Source organism: Gorilla gorilla, chromosome 7 (assembly GCF_029281585.2).
Source record: "Gorilla gorilla gorilla isolate KB3781 chromosome 7, NHGRI_mGorGor1-v2.1_pri, whole genome shotgun sequence".
Lineage (NCBI taxonomy): Eukaryota > Metazoa > Chordata > Mammalia > Primates > Hominidae > Gorilla > Gorilla gorilla.
In genome coordinates, this window is record NC_073231.2 from 6,306,147 (window position 1) to 6,327,045 (window position 20,899).

The 20,899-nt window shown below is 51.9% G+C and overlaps 1 protein-coding gene across 5 annotated transcripts in view; it reads left to right on the plus strand.

The window, feature by feature from the left end:
• Positions 1-16,385, plus strand: part of ARHGEF10 (Rho guanine nucleotide exchange factor 10) — a 134,696-nt gene extending 118,311 nt beyond the window's left edge. For all 5 annotated transcript variants that reach the window (XM_004046572.5, XM_004046571.5, XM_055349691.2 and 2 more), the window contains 3 exons: positions 2,866-3,040; positions 10,172-10,294; positions 14,494-16,385. In XM_004046572.5, the coding sequence (XP_004046620.4) occupies positions 2,866-3,040; positions 10,172-10,294; positions 14,494-15,008 (813 nt within the window). In that variant the 3' untranslated portion in view covers positions 15,009-16,385. The remainder of the gene's footprint in view (positions 1-2,865; positions 3,041-10,171; positions 10,295-14,493) is intronic.
• The last annotated feature ends 4,514 nt before the right edge of the window (positions 16,386-20,899 follow it).

The window sequence follows — 20,899 nt, forward strand, 5'->3', positions numbered from 1 at the left end:
ATATTCATGCAGACACGAATTATCATAGCAGTGTTATTTATAGTCAGAAAGCAGATGCAGCCCAGACGCCCAGGAACTGGAGAATGGACAAACAGAATGTGGTTCCTTCATACACGAGGATTGGTTTCAGCCACAGAAAGGAGTGAAGCCCCAACTCACGCCACGTGGATGAACCTGGAAGACGCCAAATTCAGTGAAAGAAGCCAGACACAAAAGGCCGAACATTGTAGGATTTCGTTTATATGAAATGTCAGAACAGGCAAATCCAGAGACAGAACGTGGATGGGATGAGTGGTTGTCAGGGGCTGGGGAAGGGGGCATAAGGGTAATAAAATGTTCTGGAATTCAAGAGTGGTTAAGGTTGGCAACTTCCCGAATATACTAAAAAGCATAGAATTGCGCCCTATAGAAGGATGAACTTCATGATATGTGAATTATAGCTCAGTGTTTTCAAAAGGAGGTGGCCGTTTTGGAAGTAGCTGAGAAGTTAGCAGAAGTTAGCCTGAAGCAATGGCTGCGGGGAGTGGCCTGCCTAGCACAGGCAGGAGGAGGGGAACCCCACAGCCCAGCCAGAAAGGGGCACAGGCTTTTCTTCCTTTTCTTTTTCCCTATTTTTCTTTTTAATTTGAGTGAGACTTGTGCATGCTTTGGGGCTCAATGACAGAAGCCAGGAGAGACAGGGCCCCATTCCAGGAGGAGGGCGAGGAGCAGGGGAGGAAGGAGCCAGTGCCGTGAGGAGGCCAGATTCAGGGAGCTCTGCAGGTGGGAGGTGGAGTGTCAGGGAAGTGTGGGCCTGCACACCTTCTCCTCTGTGACGCAGGAGGCCAAGTCAGAGGGAGGAGGGATCAAAAACAGACCCACGCTAGAACCGTCTGGAATCCGAACCAAGACTTCCCAACTCCCAGGCAGATGCTCTGTCTCCCACGCCGCACAGCCCAGATAGTTTAGAGTGTGAAGATCCTGTGAAGCTTCAGTTCATAAAAACACTTGGGATCTTTGTGTGTGAGATTCGTGTTCCGCTGGGGAGTAAGAGCTGGATTATCTGCCTAGGAACCAAGTCACAAGTCAGTGATGCAGACTCCTTTGCAATTGTGAGCACCAGTTCCTTCTCATTGACAAATATTTAAATTCAACTTGTGATTATTGAAGAAATTTTCTATGAGGAAACTACGGGCATATGGCGAGAGGCATTTACACGGCTGACTCTAGAATGGGCATTTTAGAGGTGGGGCTCTCACTTCACATCAGGGGACCTGGGGGGTTCCAGTTTGCTCCAGGTGGGTGGACAGTCAGATGTGGAGCCCGCTGAAGACCCACAGTGATGGGACTTGGGGCCGTGTGGGCCAGCCTCCCTCACTGTGTCACCTCCCTGGGGACCCCAGCCTCCCACACCGTGTCACCTCCCTGGGGACCCCAGCCTCCCACACCGTGTCACCTCCCTCGGGACCCCAGCCTCCCGCACCGTGTCGCCTCCCCCAGGATCCCAGCCTCCCGCACCGCGTCGCCTCCCCCACGATCCCAGCCTCCCGCACCGCGTCGCCTCCCTTGGGATCCCAGCTTCCCACACTGTGCTGCCTCCCTGGGGACCCCAGCCTCCCGCACCGTGTCGCCTCCCTGAGGACCCCAGCCTCCCGCACCGTGTCGCCTCCCTCGGGACCCCAGCCCTGCGTGCCCAGCCTGAGGACACAGTCCTCTCCTCAGCTCTCAGGCCCTGCAGCGCCCCTGTGTAGGCTGGGGTCCTCTGCCCCCTGTTCCTGATGGAATCTCAACTGAAATAAGAGGCGATACCATGGGAGAAGGGATCTCCCATCCACTGAAATCGCATCCCTGAATTCCTGCCCTCTGGGTTCACTGGGCTCTGGGCACAGCATAGTGGCGCAGGATGGGGTTTGGTGCCACGGGGCATGTGTGTGGAGTCAGCAGTCTCCACCATGGGGGCTGTCGTCTTTTCCCTTATTCTCAGATTGTGGGACAACTCGTAGGGCCGAGATGTCAGTCTGGTTATTTCCTGTGGGTCTTTATGAGTTTCATCACTTTACTTTAGATAACTGTGCAGGATCGTGAGTTTCTTTAATTTCAAGAGCTGTGAGGCTGCTGGTTCCGGGGGCACGCAGTGTCTCTAAGCTTCATCCCAGCCCTCACCCTCTGTCACCCCCTCCAATCCCTGATGGGCAAGGCGGGGGCAGTCCTCCTGGGACTGATCCCAGAGAGCCTGAACGCCAGGCAGCCCCTGAGGCCATGTGGGGGGGTCGCTGTGTTAGCCCCTGCTGGCTGTGGGGTGACGAGGGCCCAGGCCCAGGCACCAGTGGGACCCCTCAGAGCAGGCCGCTGGGATGCACTTTCAGAGCTGCGGGGCTGCAGCTGAGCCTGGAAGCTCCAGAAGCACCAAGTTGCTTGGAGAAGCAGAAGGTGCCTTTCCAGGACAGCAGATCTAAGAGGAGGCACAGACTCAGAACTAGGGTCAGGCTGCAGGCAGGCAGTGGGGCCCCATGCCATAGCTTGGAGACATCGAGGAAGGTTCCCCCAGGTTCTGATGGGCCTGGGGGGATGGATCCTGTGCCTCCCCTCGCCAGCCTGCCCATGTCTCCTTTAGGACACAAGCTCAGTGGCCCCTCGGCAGGTGCACCATGCCTGTGTCTTTGGAATGGCCATTTTCTGGGCTCACAAAGGAGCCAGGATGATTGGAAAATGGCAGGCAGTTGGGTTACTGGTGTTTGATTGCTGGAGAGGCCTATGATTTGGAGCAAAGCCTGCTACTGTGTTGCAGCCACTGAATGGCGCTCCAGCTGGACGCCACGTGGACCCAACAGGCCCCACTCAGACTCACTCCACGGGGCTAGCAGACTTGACCTCTCGATTTCACAGGGTCAGCTGGAGGCCCACCAGGAGGAAGGCATGGTGATCTCCCACATGGCCGTGTCCGGCGTCGGGATCTGGATTGCCTTCACCTCAGGGTCCACGCTCCGCCTTTTTCACACGGAAACTCTCAAGCACCTGCAGGACATCAACATCGCCACCCCTGTTCACAACATGCTGCCAGGTAAGGGGACGGGACGGGGCCCAGGGATGGGACAGCGACCGGGGACGGATGTGGGGGGTGTGGAGCGCCGACAGCCCACCTTAGTGCTTCCCAGTGCAGGTCACTGTTCACAACATGCTGCCAGGTAATAGGGCGGGACAGGGCCCAGGGACAGACGTGGGAGTACGGAGCATGGTCAGCCCACTTTAGCGCTTCCCGGTGCAGGGCACAGAGGTCCTGAAGGAGCCGCGTGCTGGGAGGAGCCGCGTGCTGGGAGGAGCCGCGTGGCAGTGCCATCTCTGTAGGTCAGAGCGGGTGGGAGATGATTTCTCATCGTCGGTGCAACAAGGCCCTGGGGAAGCCAGGACCCGAGGCTGAAGAACACAGAACAGGAGGCCTCCCTTCGGCTGGGAGGGCTGTTGGGGAGAGGCCAACAGAGGCGTATGTTTGTGAATGCCCTGTTGCTGGTGGGTGTCACTGAAGTTTCTGGGCAGGGGAGAAGGCCATTACACATTGAGTTTTGGGAGGATCATCCTACAACAGGATGGAGGAAAGAGATGAGGAGGGGGCCCAACCGGCTTCTTTCACGGGTAGCCGGAGGCCGCGGTGGGGTCCGTGGAAGGGCTGTTTTGGTTCTTTGCCTGCTGGTGGGTATTGGAAGACGTTTGCAGTTTTAAGGGGAAGGCATAAAGTAAGGGCTCTGCCTCCGAGCCCTTCGGCTGCTGTGACACACGCCACAGATGGGCAGGCTTACAAGCCAAAGAGGCTGCCCCTCCGCATTCTGGAGGCAGCATGCTGGGGAGCACGGTGCCTGCAGGGCCGGTTTCTGGGAGGATCTGCTTCCTGCTTTGCAGCTGATGCCTTCTGGCTGGGGCCTCATGTGGTGGAGAAAGAGCCCTGGGGTCTCCTCTGCTTCCTGTAAGGGTGCTAATCCCATCATGGGGACCTATCCTCATGAGGTCATCTAACCCTAATCACGTCCCCAAAGCCCCGCCTCCTCGCACCATCCCACTGCGGGCAGGGCTTCAACATTGAAATCTGGGGAGACACAAACATTCAGTCCATGATGGGCCATTTATGATACGTTGAAAAAAACCACAATGATTAGGGGTCTGGTTCTAGAACGGGTGTGAGGCCGTCCTTTGACAAGGGGAGATTGAGGAGGACGAGGAGGTGTTGAGGATGTTCCTCGGCGCCTCTGTGTCCCCTCCGCACTCCCACTGGAGATGGGAGGGTGAATATATTCGGTGCACGGTGGGTGCATGATAGCCGTTCTTTTCTCAGGGGCTAACTGTACAAGTCATTGTTAAAATACTACAGGAGATTTCTCTTAGTGAGAAAAGGAGGTTTATGTAACATGCAAGTTTATATTTAGAGAACCAAAATGGTTAAGTCCCTGTGGCTCAGAAAGCAGACGCTCTGCTGTGGACCTTGTGTTTTCTTTGGAGCACTCACTGCTAGAGCAAATGTTTGCTGCAGGAATAGGCTGTCCTTGTTGGGACAAAACCAAGTCACATCCGTAATTGCCAAAGCACGCTCTCACGCGGCAGTGAGTGTCCATGTGTTCAAAGTTCTGTACACAAGGGGAGGTGAGGAGGGTGTTATGAGAAAAACATCTCCACTCGACCTCCCGTGGGCTCCAGCACCCGAGCCTCCAAATCCTGCCCCAGCTGCCCTGCAGCGCAGAACTCCCTCCGGGGAGAAGCAGCCCACGGTTACCCTGGTTCCAGAGTTCTGAGAGCAGCCATGGAAATGCAGCGGCCCTGCAGGATCCTTGGTGTTTATCCCTCTCCAGGTAGGATCAGAAAGAAACTCCTAATCAAGGGAAGGCTCTGGCAAGTGCGAGTGGAGTTTGTATTTTGAATTTGATTTCTTAATAAAATAACCCTTACACACGATTTAAAAAAACCCAACAGCACTCACGCCCAGGCTATGAAAAGCAAAGCAGGATAGGAAAGCCTGCGCTCTGGGGACCCACAGCCCCACCTCCATCCCAGCACCCCACCCACTGTCAGCACCCAACCCTGCCCCCCATCCTCACAACCCACCCCACAGTCAGCACCCACCCTCTCATCCCAGCACCCCACCCACTGTCAGCACCCGCCCTTGCCCCCCCCACTGTCCCCATACCCCACCCCGCTGTCAGCTGCCTCTCCCGCCCGCCTCCCTACTGCTGCTGCTCGAAAGCCACTCCTGTATGGCAGGTTCTTGATGTTTTGGTTTAGATACTGTCTTTGACCTCTCCTGTAGAAGAGAAAGATGGAATTATCCTGCTTCCCTCCAAGCATAGAGCACCCAACACAGTCCTGCACCCACCCAGAAACAGAATGCAGACCCCTTCCCGGCTGCTCAGGTCGCAGGTTCTGGCTAAATCGCAGCTGCCTGTGTTGCGTGTTTTGGATGATGAAGTTGTCTGTGGCTGGGCGCTGAGCCTTCCTTGGGACTTTTCACCCTTCAGCTCATAGTTTCCAGGCGGCCGATGATGGATCCATCCCAAGCCCACCACAAGCCTCTCACTTGGCAGCAGATGCATGGGGCTCTGCAGAGCCACCATCCCCTGGCGCCCACTCTCCCGGGCCCCTCCAACATCCTGGGCTGGCTCTCCACGGCCACAGTGCGTGCTCTCAGCCCCCTGCTCTGGGGGCCCCTGAATCGTGGGTCTTTACTTATTCCTACACGACATAGTCAGGTCTGCATTTTAGACCCTGATGAAAGCAAACACATGCGTCTGTCCAGATGGAGCGCCGTGCCTCTAGTTGGCAAGTTTCTCCGGCATTTCGGTAGTAAGTTTGAAATAGCTCCAGCTTCACTGATTTCTGGGGGACACTGACTGCTTTACCCACATTCAGTTCTCTGCTCCCAGGCTGTGGTCTGCTGCCACCGTGGCCTTGTCAGTAGGAGAAAGGTACACGGGTTAGAGCCAACCTCGGTGACACCAGAAGTTCAGTTTTGTTTGTGATGCTTCTGACAGTGATTCTCTGTAAGATCCTCAGTGCGGCATAGACTGAAATGGTTCTGATTTTCATTGCATTTTGTGACTCAGAGGGAATGAGTAGGCCAGAGAGTCCTTTCCTCCAGAGAGTCCTTTCATCTCGTCTCCTCTGTCTAGTCGTCTTTGCCTTTTAGCCAATATTTCATGTATTTCATAGAAATAAGCATTATTACATTTCATGCTGTATTTAGCCATTCCGGTGGGGGCATGTTCATACCGTGCTGAAGTGCGTGGATGCTGAGGTCCCCGGGCCATCACTGCTCCTGGGTTCTTCTCCTCCTCATCGTCCAAGATGGTTCCTGGAGGCCCACACATGTCCTCTGTTCTCTGTTCGCACACACACAAAATCTTCATTCTAGAGTTGTATTCATGACGATGCTCAAATGGGTTTTCATGTATGTGTGTGTGTGTGGCAACAAGACGTAAAATTATCTTTTTGTGCTATTGCTGGAATATAAAAGTCAGGTAGCTTCTGCAAATGAAGACTTGCCAAGCCGAAGCAACAAAATTTGAAAAAAACAAACTGTATTATAACTCATGCCTTTTGTGTAAGTTCACACAACGTGATGAAACCTCCTTCCTTCCTCAGGGTCTCAGCACGCTGGCCCCTGGGGAATCCGTGAATCTGTAGCTAAGGACCTGGCTTTTCTCCTTCTATTTGGAATTCAGTTCTGAAAACCATTTAGCTCACGTTCTTTCACATAAGCTACATCAGATTCAACACAGACTAACAGTTGATGAAGGTCTGTGATTAACATACACATTCGTTAGAGCGGTCGTTACCTTTCTAAGTTATAAAGGAGTAGAGTTTACAGCGAGTGAGTTCACGGCGCCTCAGCTTTTAGGTTGTGAGCAGTTGCAGTAGGTTACGTCACCAGGCAGATGTTTCCTGCTCTGTCCCGCATGTTCAAAGGAGGATATTTTTGATGGAAAAGTGCTGAGACACATGGTAAATTGCGCCTTTCTGAGCCTCCACCGAGCGAATACAGAGCCTCCAGGAACTATGTGACCAAATAAAATGGCCAAAATTTCCATTTAAAAAAAAAAAACAAAAAAAGTGTAACTTTTCTGAAGACCATGGACTACACCTTAAGGGAATTCAGTAAATGAAACCGGACTCAAGATGGTGAGTTAACGAACGAGACTGAGGACTTGGGAGCCACAGCCTTTCTCGGTGGCCGGTGTGGCCCTGGCCTGTCCTTTGTTTTATGTTCCAGGCTGGGAAGAGCAGAGGGCGAATCTCCCTGGTAGCATTCCCTCCCATACTTGGGGGACGTATTGCTTCTTCTACTCACTGTTCTGTCTCTGAGGTTATTTGAATGAACCTGGATGGTGTTGTTTACACCCCCAGCTTCTCCCAGCCTCCAGGGCGGGAGATGCGTCTGCCTCTGTGGTTGCCTGCAGAAGGCCCTGGTGACTCCCCACGGAGTCAACTCATCCAGCAGCTGCTCAAGTGCAGTCAGCCCCACTTAACACGTGTAACCCATTTACCAACCTCACTGTGCAGCTGCATCACCGTTCACCACCTCAGCTGCCCCTGCCTCCCACCTCGCCAGCGGACCTCACGTGGGCTCCAGCTCCCGGGACCCAGCCCCATCTGGGACACGCCCTGCTGTCCTGTTCTAGGTCACTGTTGGTGCTTCCGGACGGGCACGGGACGCCTGGATAGCGGCACTCACCGCAGCCTCTGGAATCGGAAAATGACCGCATGACCTCGTGACTGTGGCCGTCAGCTTTCACATGTAAAATTAAAGATGTTGATTGGCAGACTGCTTGGAAAATGCAATGGAAAACGACTCTCTGGAACTTAACTCTTTTACGTAGTTCCTGGGTACTTTGAAACCAGTTAAAAACATTCATATCGGGTTTTTACCTGCTTTTACCCTTTTATTTATTTATTTATTTATTTATTTGAAACGGAGTTTCACTCCTTTTGCCCAGGCTGGAGTGCAATGGTGCGATCTTGGCTCACTGCAACCTCCGCCTCCCGGGTTCAAGCAATTCTCCTGCCTCAGCTCCTGAGTAGTTGGGATTACAGGTGCCTACCACCACGCCCAGCTAGTTTTTTTGTATTTTTTTGTTTTGTTTTTTAGGTTTTTTTTTTTTTTTTTTTTTTGTATTTTTAGTAGGGATGGGGTTTCACTATGTTGGCCAGGCTGGTCTCGAACTCCTGGCCTCAGGGGATCCACCCACCTTGGCATCCCAAAGTGCTGGGATTACAGGCATGAGCCACTGCGCCCGGCCTACCCTTTTTATTAAATGCAAGCTTTGGCCAGCATTACAGGAGCCCTTCCAGAAGCCGGGCCATCGTTTCAGTCACGCAGCCGCAGCCTTGCCCGGCACGCAGGTGGGGCTTCTCCCCTTCCCAGTATCTCACATCCCTGCTCCCACAGCGGGGCTGCTTCCCATCCTAGTGCCACACGGAGGGCCGGGGAGGCCGGGTTCAGGTTTGATGCTGAACTCATATGCACACCGGTTTTCTCTCTCATAAGACAATCATGTTTCATGCTTAAAATACTTACTGTTGAGTCAAACTGCTGCTCTAGAAAGATCATCCACACTCCCTTTGCGGCTGCTCCCCGGGCTGCTCCCCGTGTTGTAGAGCGGTCAGCACTTCGGAGCAGCTGGGAATCGTGTACCCTGTGTATCAGCTTTGAAGCTGCTGCCGTGTTTTTCATTAGCTTTAGAAAGTAACAGCACCGGCTTAGGTACAGAACAGCACTGTGGATTCACTATCGCCCTGACCAAGTCACGCCGACCAGGCAAACATTCAGAATTCCTGGGACATGCATATTATCGAGCTTTTAAAAATAATATGAATCGGCGTTTAGAAATAGAACCAAATGTCTTTCTTTTTCTGTAGTGAGGGTTTTTGTTTTGGGGGAGGCTGTTTGACCTCTGTCGATATGGAGTCTTTGGCTCTGTTGTGAGGTTGTTTTTCATGCTCTTTATCAGAGATGAACTTTGGGTCAAATACAGGGATATTTAAAATAGCTTTTATGTCTACAGAAAAGAATCAAACTGTTTTTAAGTGTTCACCATCACTTCTCAGGAGCAAGCTAAATGGGCCTACTGTGCTCCTCAGCTTTGGGGCTAAACAGAGAAACACTGGGGATTATCTTTTCTGTGTTTGAAGGCCGCAATGCTGACGATTGTGTCAGAGTTGTGGTGGAATGATGTGACAGTCCAGACCCACTCTGAAACCACAGTGAGGTGGGGTCTTTGGAGCAGGCCATGCGTCTCCCACCCTGTAACTGCCATGAGGCGGGGTCTTTGGAGCAGGTGATACGTCTCCCACCCTGTAACCACAGTGAGGCGGGGTCTTTGGAGCAGGTGATGCGTCTCCCACCCTGTAACTGCAGTGAGGTGGGGTCTTCCTGTAACCGCCGTGAGGCGGGGTCTTCCTGAAACTGCAGTGAGGCAGGGTCTTGGAATACGCCATGCGTCCCCCACATTGTTTTGCAGCCACTTTCTAGCCTTGTCACTGCCTGAGCAAATTGTTTAGTTTCTCTGGGCTTCAGATCCTTGGCTGTAAAGCAAATCAAAACCAAACTAACAAAGAGCCTCAAAGCCCCTTCTGACCCCACCATCCACCGTGATGTTTCCCTGCTGTGTCCAGCGCTGAGGCTGTGTGACGATGTTGTTCTTCACGCAGAGCCCTGGAGAGGCCTTTGAGTTCCCCTCTAGGGTCCAACTGCGGCTGAGGGCCGGTTACTCGAGTCCAGCCGCGCCCATTAAGAGACCTCTCCTCACTTGTAAAGGGGTCTCTGTGCTCCCAAAGAACCACAGGCCGCTGTGTATGGCGGGGGCTCACGTGCTACACGGCCCAGAAGCAAAAGGTTTAGACAGATTCATCCAGGGGCTTGATTCACAGCTGAAGCGGCCAAGCAGAGCCATGCAGACGACAGCCCAGGAGACCCAACCAGACATCTGGCCTGTTCTGTTCAGGTGCAGGTGCAGGGTATGCCCACAAGACCCTTGTCTTGCTCATGTGGTTGAGGGATCCTGGTGCTCGGGTTTGGGAACTCCTGTGCCACATCCGGCCCCTGGCGGATTTGGTGGTGGCACGACAGGCCTGTGGGGTTTGTAGCACCCCCTCACCGCCCCACCAACTCTGCTACACAAACCAGACCTGAAGCCACTCGTGTCTTTCCGCCCAGGGCACCAGCGGCTGTCAGTGACAAGCCTGCTCGTCTGCCACGGATTGCTGATGGTCGGCACCAGCCTGGGAGTCCTCGTGGCCCTGCCGGTCCCACGTCTGCAAGGGATTCCCAAAGTGACCGGTGAGTGGGACCTGCAGTCTGAGTGGCTGCATCCTGTCTTGCAGGCTCATGGAGCATAGCAGTGTGTAGTGTGATTTAACATCCTAGGATTGTTTAAACAATTCATATTATCTGTGCTTTTTCAGTGTATTATAATGACTTAATAGACTGTTTAATTGGAATTATCAATTTATATTTTTTTCCGTTTATTACCTTAGTAGTCCAAGGAGAATCTTATGTTTTTATATTCTGTTTACTGCCAGAATTAGTTTCCATCATTCTTTTCTGTGTTTTATATTGTGAAGAAGGAAGCCGGGATCTCCGTTGTTCCTGTCTGTATTTTATGTTGTGAATAAGGAAGTCGGGATCTTCATCATTCCTTTCTGTATTTTATGTTGTGAAGAAGGAAGCCAGGATCTCCGTCATTCCTTTCTGTATTTTATATTGTGAAGAAGGAAGCCGGGGATCCGAAAAGGCTCCATTGTGCTATTGCAATGTCAGTAAGAGCTCAGGCTGGAGCACGTGGCCTTTCTGGAAAGCATAGTCCCATTAGGGATTGGAGGCCTTAAAATATGCTTGTGTGTCTGGAATCAGGATTCCCAATCCAGGGAATTGGCCCAGGAAACAGCCTAAGCTAGAAACAAAGTATGATGCAAAAAGACATTTGCCACAGCATTTAATTTTTAACAGCACAAAACAGGAGGTGACCCGCAGTTTGTAATGAGGGCTTGGGCCATTTAATAAAATGGTGGCATTGCCGGTAATGGGTAGAACACAGCCAGCAGAAGTGGTGTGTGCAGAGCCTGCAGTGACGCGGAAAACTCCTCGTCCTGTTAAGTTCAGTAAACCACGGCCTTAGATTCTATGTGGGTTACGATGTCAGCCAGGGGGAAATACTAACAGAGAAAACGCTTTGCAGGAAGCTTGTAGAGCAGAACTGTTCCTACGGGCTCCATTTCTGTGATTTCCTCCCAGGCCGACCTGACGGTGGCTTCCGTGCACTCAGATTTTGGCAGGTCCACCCACGAGGATTAAGGAATTCTAGTTTTGCCATTCATTTCCTAATTTATGTTTTTATTATGATCTATGGGATTGTATGTGTTGAGGACCCCAAATCCAAAAACAAAATGCAAAATGCTCCAATTTTTTTTTTTTCTTTTTGAGACAGAGTCTCACTCTGGCACCCAGGATGGAGTCCAGTGGCACAGTCTCGGCTCACTGCACCCTCTGCCTGCCGGGTTCAAGCTATTCTCCTGCCTCAGCCTCCCTAGTAGCTGGGATTACAGGCACCAGCCACCATGCCTGGCTAATTTTTGTATTTTTAGTAGAGGTGGGGTTTCATCATGTTGGCCAGGCTGGTCTCGAACTCCTGACCTCAAGTGATTCGCCTGCCTTGGCCTCAGATGCTCCAAATTCTGTGTCGACGTGATGCTGAAAGGCAGTGCTCATTGGAGGAATTCAGATTTTGGATTTCAGATTTGGGATGTTCAACCGGCAAGTGCAATGCAAATATTCCAACATTAAAAAAAAAAATCCAAAACACTTGTGGTCCCAAGAATTTCAGATAAGTGACAATCAGCCTGTAAATACATAGAATTCTGCATAGCGCACAGTTTCACAGTTTAAATGGTAATGAGAAGAGGCCACCTGCCTGTGCCCAGCTCAGAAGGGGCTGTGACTCACACACTGAGTCTCAGCCGCCCCTTCTCAGCCTCAGCCCTCTCCGCTCACACCCTAGGAAATGATGATGCTGAGTTTTACGTCAGTTATTCCTTTGGTCCTCCTCTGTAGTTGCACCAATTTGTATCTTAAAGGGTTCTTTTCACCTTTCCGGTTTTTGCATTTTCCGTAGCTGTCCCATGGTGCAAGCAGCCTCTGTTGCTTTTTCTCTCGGCCTTGCTGGGGTCAGTCCCTGCTGGTGCCACAGCTATAGTGCTTTCCTCTCCCTGCCTGCAGCCTGCCTCTGAAAGGAGGTGCCCTCATTGCCTCTGGATGGATAGCCAGGTGCATCCTGAAAGGAGGTGCACTCTCACTGTTTCTCTGGATGGGTAGCTAGGTGCTCCCTGAAAGGAGGTGCACTCTCACTGTGTTTCTCTGGATGGGTAGCTAGGTGCTTCCTGAAAGGAGGTGCACTCTCACTGTGTTTCTCTGGATGGGTAGCTAGGTGCTTCCTGAAAGGAGGTGCACTCTCACTGTTTCTCTGGATGGGTAGCCAGGTGCTTCCTGAAAGGAGGTGCACTCTCACTGTTTCTCTGGATGGATAGCCAGATGCTTCCTGAAAGGAGGTGAACTCTCACTGTTTTTCTGGATGGATAGCCAGGTGCATCCTGAAAGGAGGTGCACTCTCACTGTTTCTCTGGGTGGGTGGCTAGGTGCTTCCTGAAAGGAGGTGCACTCTCACTGTTTCTCTGGATGGGTGGCTGGGTGCTTCCTGAAAGGAGGTGCACTCTCACTGTTTCTCTGGATGGGTAGCTAGGTGCTTCCTGAAAGGAGGCACACTCTCACGGTTTCTCTGGATGGTAGCTAGGTGCTTCCTGAAAGGAGGTGCACTCTCACTGTTCCTCTGGATGGGTGGCTAGGTGCTTCCTGAAAGGAGGTGCACTCTCACTGTTCCTCTGGATGGGTGGCTAGGTGCTTCCTGAAAGGAGGTGCACTCTCACTGTTCCTCTGGATGGGTGGCTAGGTGCTTCCTGAAAGGAGGTGCACTCTCACTGTTCCTCTGGATGGGTAGCTAGGTGCATCCTGAAAGGAGGTGCACTCTCACTGTTTCTCTGGATGGGTGGCTGGGTGCTTCCTGAAAGGAGGTGCACTCTCACTGTTTCTCTGGATGGGTGGCTAGGTGCTTCCTGAAAGGACGTGCACTCACTGTGTTTCTCTGGATGGGTAGCTAGGTGCTTCCTGAAAGGAGGCACACTCTCACAGTTTCTCTGGATGGTAGCTAGGTGCTTCCTGAAAGGAGGTGCACTCTCACTGTTCCTCTGGATGGGTAGCTAGGTGCATCCTGAAAGGAGGTACACTCTCACAGTTTCTCTGGATGGGTGGCTAGGTGCTTCCTGAAAGGAGGTGCACTCACTGTGTTTCTCTGGATGGGTAGCTAGGTGCTTCCTGAAAGGAGGTGCACTCTCACTGTTTCTCTGGATGGGTAGCTAGGTGCTTCCTGAAAGGACGTGCACTCACTGTGTTTCTTTGGATGATAGCTAGGTGCTACCCATTTGCATTACACATCAAGCCTCTGTATATTTGTGTGGCTGGCTCTGCTGACATGGGCAGAAGCTCCTTCTGGGGGCATGCCCAGGGGCAGCATCGCTGGTGTGCAGGGAACACAGATGTGTGCTTCGCAAGGTGATGAGCGGCCCTGTCCCTGCACAGTCCCCCCAGCTCCTGCTCCCTGCAGACTTCACTTTGCCACTCTCCTCTTTGGGAAATGGACTCTCACCACGGTGGAAGATTCAGTGATGTCATCTGCCTTGGCCAGAGTAGGATGATGGTGAGGGCTGGGGCCTGTTTCATCTGAAAGCACTTGGGGAAAGGACACGTGCCCCTGTCCATATGTCATGTCACCCACAAAGCATCCAGAAGACACGCCAGGCCCACGTGATGCTTACAGAATCAGTGTGGGGGATGCGGGGCTGTGTGTGGCTTTAAGAAGACCTGCAGGTGTTTCTGATACGATCGTGACTTTAAAATTTGTATCACATCACCTGAAAACTGAAAGTCCTAATTTTAATCAAACTATAGAGTTAAATTGTTTTGAACCCCAGAACATTTTTGTAATGAAAAATGGCAGGCAGCTGGTAGTTTAGTCATTTCATTCCCAAACCAACACATTTCAGGCGTTAATATTTCTAATCAAGACTTAGGAAAATTTGGGATATTTCCATAGGGTAAGTAAGAAGGTATTTTATGCAGAATGGAAAAATGACTATTTTATTACTTTGAAAAGTACAGTAGGAGTATTAGAACTGAAATAGTGCTGAGGAAAACACAACTTTCTATTTTAGAAAATCATTTTTAAAGCCTTTTTCACATTAAGGAAAAACCCAGAGGAATATAATCCAGATATTTTCATCGTAGCTTATTTTTCAAGTATGCACGTTACTTACAGGCTTCGTTATTTGGGCAGGGAGGAATGTATTGGGGTTAAGCCCTGCACTTTTTGCTTCCTTGTCTCAAATTTTGCCTATTTTAAAAGACAGCTGTTGAACTGTTTCCCTTTTCAGGAAGAGGCATGGTCTCCTACCATGCACACAACAGTCCTGTCAAATTCATCGTCCTGGCCACGGCTCTGCACGAGAAAGACAAGGACAAATCCAGGGACAGCCTGGCTCCTGGCCCCGAGCCTCAGGACGAAGACCAGAAGGACGCACTTCCGAGTGAAGGAGCTGGTTCATCTCTGAGCCAGGGCGACCCTGATGCAGCCATCTGGTTGGGAGATTCACTGGGATCGATGACTCAGAAAAGCGACCTGTCCTCCTCATCTGGGTCCCTGAGCTTGTCTCACGGCTCCAGCTCTCTAGAGCACAGATCAGAGGACAGCACCATCTATGACCTCCTGAAGGATCCTGTCTCGCTGAGAAGCAAAGCACGCCGGGCCAAGAAAGCCAAGGCCAGCTCGGCGCTGGTGGTCTGTGGAGGGCAGGGCCACCGCCGGGTGCACAGGAAGGCCCGGCAGCCCCACCAGGAAGAGCTGGCGCCGACCGTCATGGTCTGGCAGATCCCTCTGCTGAATATATAAGCAGGACGGCCGCCTTCTGCTGTCAGAATTTGCAATCAAGGGTGACTTCTCAGCTAATCCTACAGCCTGAGTGGTTAAGCTGTGTCTACACTGGTTGGGAATAAATTAAAAACAGTATTTGGGGGAGAAACGTGCAATAGCGTAATGGTGGTGTCCCTGCCAATTCCTTCCTTCTCTTCTGTACAGCAGAAGTAATTACAAGCACTTCTCACGAAGGCAGAAGACTGATGCAATTTTCGAGTAATTGAGTGCAGTTCTGGGAAAATACCACATTCTTTTTGACTGCTGTAGTCCATATATAAATACTAAATGTTAAACTTCATCAGCGTCAGACCTATTGTATCATATTAGAGAATTTGCAGACTAAGAATTTATGAGAAAATATATGTATTCAGTAGTGCAGGCATTTATTAACAATTCTTAAAAGTTTTACCTGATTCAGATTCATGACTTTTATTTATATTCTATATTTTTGAATTTCAGAGTAAAATTTGTTAACAATTTTAAAAGCCAGGTAACACCTACCAGTCCAGTTAGCATGATTTGCTTTCAGAAGTGAGCTGGGTTTTCCAAAGTGGTATAATGTGGTACTGTATATTTTAACAAAGTAATATTTTTATATTGCATATTTCTATTAAAAAATTAACAGTTAATGTTTCAGTCAATATATTATCTGTAGCATTTCACAAATAATGTTTGCTTTGAACCAAAATGCTCAATGCCTATCAACATTTGGACTCAAGCATCAACACCAAATTATTCCTCCCTTCTTGTATAAATAGAGTGACTATCCACAGGAGAAAAGTGTGTGCTTTAGTATTAGAGGAGATAGGCAGAGAAGTCTTGCTTAGTTCCTTCGTGCGGCTTCTTGCCCCTGTTGACCTGGAATGCTGTGTCTGCTTTAGCACGCACACTCCGAATGACTCCTGGTGCTAGGCCATGCTGGCTGCTGTCACTGAGCGGGACCCAGGCCAAGAGGCGTGACCTCGGGGCAGCCTGTCTGTTGTGCAGACGCCTCCTCTGCAGAACGCATCAGTTTCTATTCTGCAGTTGTAGAACCAGCCCCGCGTGAGAACGTGCATAATGAGTGCACACCATCATGTCAAGGTGCATACTTAGTGAGCGCCATCCTGCTGAACGTGTATTTCAGTGTTTCACTTACTGGACGGATAACAAGAAAAAAATCCTAACACAGGCAGTCACCAGAAATAAATGTCTCAGCACTTTACAGATGACTAAAAATGTTAATTTTATGACTTAGCCAAATATGTTCTAGGTTGCATATATCCCCCATGTGAAAGTGATTTCTTCCCAAGCTTCTCAAACTGTTAGCTGCTGTCTGACTTCATCAATAAAGTATTTTTATTTTAAGATGCAGTAGGATGAGTTGCCTCTTTTCTGTGTCAAGTGGAAAGGGACATCAACCTCGAGGGGCTGGGGTGGGGCTTGGCCTGCCCGTTCCTAGCTGCATCACCACTTGCTGCTTTGGGGAGACTCGGTGTCTGAATCCCAGCAACGCACCCAACTGCATGGAGCATGGAGTGCTCTGAATTGGAAGTAGGCACTGGGAATCTTTCAAGCAACTCATGTACTTGTTCTTTATTTGTTTGAAGAGACAAAGTCTCCCTCTGTGGCACAGGCTGCAGTGCAGGGGCGTAATCATGGCTCACCATAACCCCCTGGGCTCCCACAGTCACTGCAGTCTCAACCTCCCAGGTTCAAGCAGTTCTCCCACCTCAGTCTCCTGAGTAGCTGGGACTACAGATGCACACAACCACACCTAACTCTTTTTTTCTTTTTAACATTTTGTAGAGATGGGGTCTCGCTATGTTGTCCAGGCTAGTGTCAAACTCCTGACCTCAAGCAGTCCTAGTGTCTGAGCCTCCCAAAGTGCTAAGTTTCCTAGCGTGAGCCGGGAGTTGGGTGGCAAAATTTTGCCACCCTTCAAGCCTCTGATGGCGGCTCTGATCTCTGCGATTCTTCCAGGAAGGCAGGATGGATTTACAAATTTGGTAGAAAAGGGGAGGGGGTTCAGAGCCTTCCAATTGATGTTCCTAATTCAGTGGTTCTGACTTCACAGTCATGCCCAGCCTATACTTGGCCATTCCATTTTGAGTTATGTCATGAGTAGAATGAATTTCCTGTAAAATGTTCCTATTATGGGTGTTTTACCAGACCAGGGCCAACACCTTACATGGAGAGATGAAATGGATGTGTAAAGTTAACTTGCTGGGACAGAAATCTTTCCACACGATTGATGGTGTAGGACATGGACAGAGTGGGGTCTGTGTAACTGACTCCTTACCTCCCTCTGCCCTCCTAGAGAAGAGAGACTTCCAGAGATCCTGAGAGGCAGACGCGGGAGGGCTTTGAGGGAGGAAGAGGTTGGAGAACATGGGCTACAAAGAACTCCCGCTATGCCAGGACACGGGTTCTGCTTTCACAGGCTTACAGTGAATGAGGAAAACAAGCATATCACCAACAAATGAAGCCATGCATACAGGCAAGTGCGTTCGCTAAGCAACAAACTTCTACTGAGCACCTGATGAGTGTCAGAGGTGAGGCCAAGCTCTGTCTTAGGCCCTGGGGATGGGACAAGAGAGAAAAAGCATCCCTTTGGGGTTGCCACTGCTGGTTTATTCCCCCTCTCCTCTGCAGAGCCCTGGGCTCTTCCTGGACAGGGATCAACCCAGTGACAGCAGGACACTTGGGAGCCCAGGGCCAAATGGCTGCGTCTGCCCCAGCTTCCGGGCCCTCATCTGCTGGGTAGACCCTCAGTAACTTGATCAACAAGGAGCCTGGCTGGCACCGCGATCTCACCTCCTGATGAGGCCCCTGTCCTCTGGGGCGTGGCCAGGCTTGGTGTTTCATCACAGCAGCCCGAACGGAGACAGGAAGGCACCAAGAGGCATTGCTCAGCAATGAACGAAAACCTGCAGGTCATGGTCCAAGTCCCACACCTGAGTCAGCTCACAGGCTCGGAGCTCACTCACTGAAGGGGAGTCAGGTTCACCTGAGGAAGAACCGCAAAATTAGGCTGCAGGTCCCTTTGGTCGATGCTTCCCCAAAGGGACCTGCATGCGTGTGCTGGGAAGACTGCAGTGGTAACGGGAAAGAGCAGACCTTGGAAACTGTCCAGGCTCCGAGTCACTGCTGAGCAGACAAGCAGAGCGGCACCTTGGGCTGTAGAGGGGTCTTATGAAAGGCACATGGCGTGTAGAGTTAGGCCCATGTCCGTCTCACAAGGGCCTATGGGTCTCCAGGTGTATAATTGGGATGGGCAGAGCTGGCAGCTGGCAGAAACCATCACTGGTTCCTTAACCTGTGAAGTCAGAGCCACTGAATTAGGGACCATCAACTGGAAGGCTCTGAACACCCCTCCCCATTCCTACCAAATTAGTAAATCCATCCTGCCTTCCTGGAGGAATTGCAGAGATCAGAGCCACTGTCAGAGGCTCAAAGGATGGTGAAATTCCAGTGCCCACCAATTCCCATGTAATTCATGGAACTGGGCACTGCAGACACCAGGCTGTGATGGAAGGCAGCGGTGGGGTCCTGCAGCATGACCAGGTAGTCTCTCCAGTCACAGCCGCGGTGACAAATAGCGTCTTTACCAGAACAGATCAGCACAGCTGCCGATTCAGCAACCGCACTCTTCTCCACACCCTATCCGTGGAGAGAAGACAGTTTGCATTGACTTGGCGAGGACTGCAGTACACTTACTGCCTTGCCCACTGTGCTGTCAACCCTGGCTTTACTATAAGGCTACAGGGTCACTACTGTGTCGATGATCTCATGCTGCCTGGACCTGGGAGAACCCAGATGACCTAGGAATGCAGGTGTCTGCCTCAGGCTGGGAGATATCGGAGGCCTGCCACATCACTGAAGCTTCTGGGGTTTCAGCATCTGAGCATGCCCTGATACACCCTATGAGGTAAAGGGCAAACCATACCCCACGCTCCATGCCATTCTGGGGAGCAGTGACTGGGGGACCTCTGGAGTTTGGACCCAGCATGCACTACACAGGGGAAGACTGCTCCAACTCATTTCTGGGGAGCCTCTAAGGCTGGCAGTTTTGAATGGGGCCAAGAGCAGGGAAAAGCCTGCTGAGCCACTTCTGCAGCACAGGCGCCTTGCCTGGCCTCATGGTGATGCAGATATGACTATGCTGAGACGTTGCTGTAACAGCACGGCCCACAGAGCTGCGGAGTCAGGCGCTCAGTTATCTCCCATTTGAAAAATGGAGCTTGGGTGGTACTAGGCCCAGTCAAAATTGGGCGCCAAGATCCATACAGAGGCCACTGTCTCTGCGCAGGCTGCAGAACAAACCACCATAGACTGGGCAGCCTCACCATGTTGATTTCTCCCTGTGCTGGAGGCTAAGTCAGATCCGGCTGCCGGCACGGCTGGGTCGTCGGGAGGGCTCCTTCCTGGCCTGCAGCCAGCCACCTTCTCACCATGTCCTCCCATGGGGGAGAGGAAGCAAGTTCTCTTACAAAGACACGATCCCATCGTGAGGGCCCCACCCTGGTGACCTCATCCCCTCCCAGAGGCCATCACACTGGGAATTAGGGCCTTCGCATATTAATTTGGGGGGATATGAACCTGCAGCCCAGAACAGATGCCGACTCTAAGCTAAGCAGCCCGTGGAATGCCGTCGTGAGATGGGTGAGTTGCAGGCTGGGGTGGACACGATACCTTAGAGACAGCACCGAGCAGGTTCAGAAAGTGAAGTAAAATGCAGGAAGCAGGTGGCTCTGACAGTGTCCATCGCACTGCCCCATCCACACCCCGCCACGTGCAGCAGCCGGCCCCTGGGGGAGCATGGGGACACTCCTGTCCTTGCTGCATGAACTGCGGCCCTGGCTGTCTCGTCCTTTGCAAGGAAGGCCCTGTGGGAAGCTGTGAAGGACACACCTCCGCACACAACGGCTGCACACAGGGCACGCAGTCATCCTTTCAGTTGGAAGGAGGATGAGCAAAAGCCTGTGTCTTTGTGTCTGCGTTAATGCCCCCCAGAGAGAAAGCCCCCGACCCCGGGGTGAGCAGAGTGGTCTGTCTGGGGCTGTTGGCCAGAGTCGGTTTGTGCAATGGGTGTAGGAACACAAGGGCCACTGCGGTGGGGTCGTGTGTGGCCCCCCAGCTCAGCATCGTGGGCCCCCTGACACCAAGCCTGGCCTTGCTAAGACCCCGCCGAGCGTCCAGCCTGCCAGCAACACAGAGCCTTGTGGCTCCTTCAATTTGGCATCATTTCCTGGGAAGACCAGCCCAGTAGCAGTCAGACTGGTATTGGGCAGGAAACAGTGCTCCCCGCCAGGCCCCTGCGGCCCTGTTTGAGCAGTGCACACTCGGGTGGGAAGCCGGTGGCTCCGTCAGCTCCCTGATCCCGTCTGCTGTTTCAAGGGGCCTTGAGAAGAACTGACCGTTGGAGCAGGGCAGTGAACTCAGCATCCCCAGCTGCTGTGGGGAGGGACGCACGTGTGCTGCTGTGGACGCGGAGGCCTCTGGTGGCTGAAAACACCATCACGCTCCCAGGGGTCCCCTGGTGCCTACCTGACCTCCCGGGCCTGCGTCCGATGGCTTCTGCTGTTTCTAACAAAAATGCACCAAGTTCTGGGCTCCTGGTTAGAAAGTGGCAGAGCTAGGGCAGGAACGGGAAAGTCCATGCTCTTTGGTTTTCTGTCAGCTGTCAAATCAGAGCTACGAGCTGCCTCCTCCATCTGCAGAGTGAGGGTGACAGGGACGACGCAAGGCGCGTGTCCCCTCGGGTGCGCTGGCCGCTGCAGCCCCTTCCCCATGATCAGTGCATTTCTGAGCATGGCCCTAGTGATGTGAGGTGTCATTCACTCCTGTCTTGCACACGAGGACACCACGGCTCCGTGTGTGGGAGT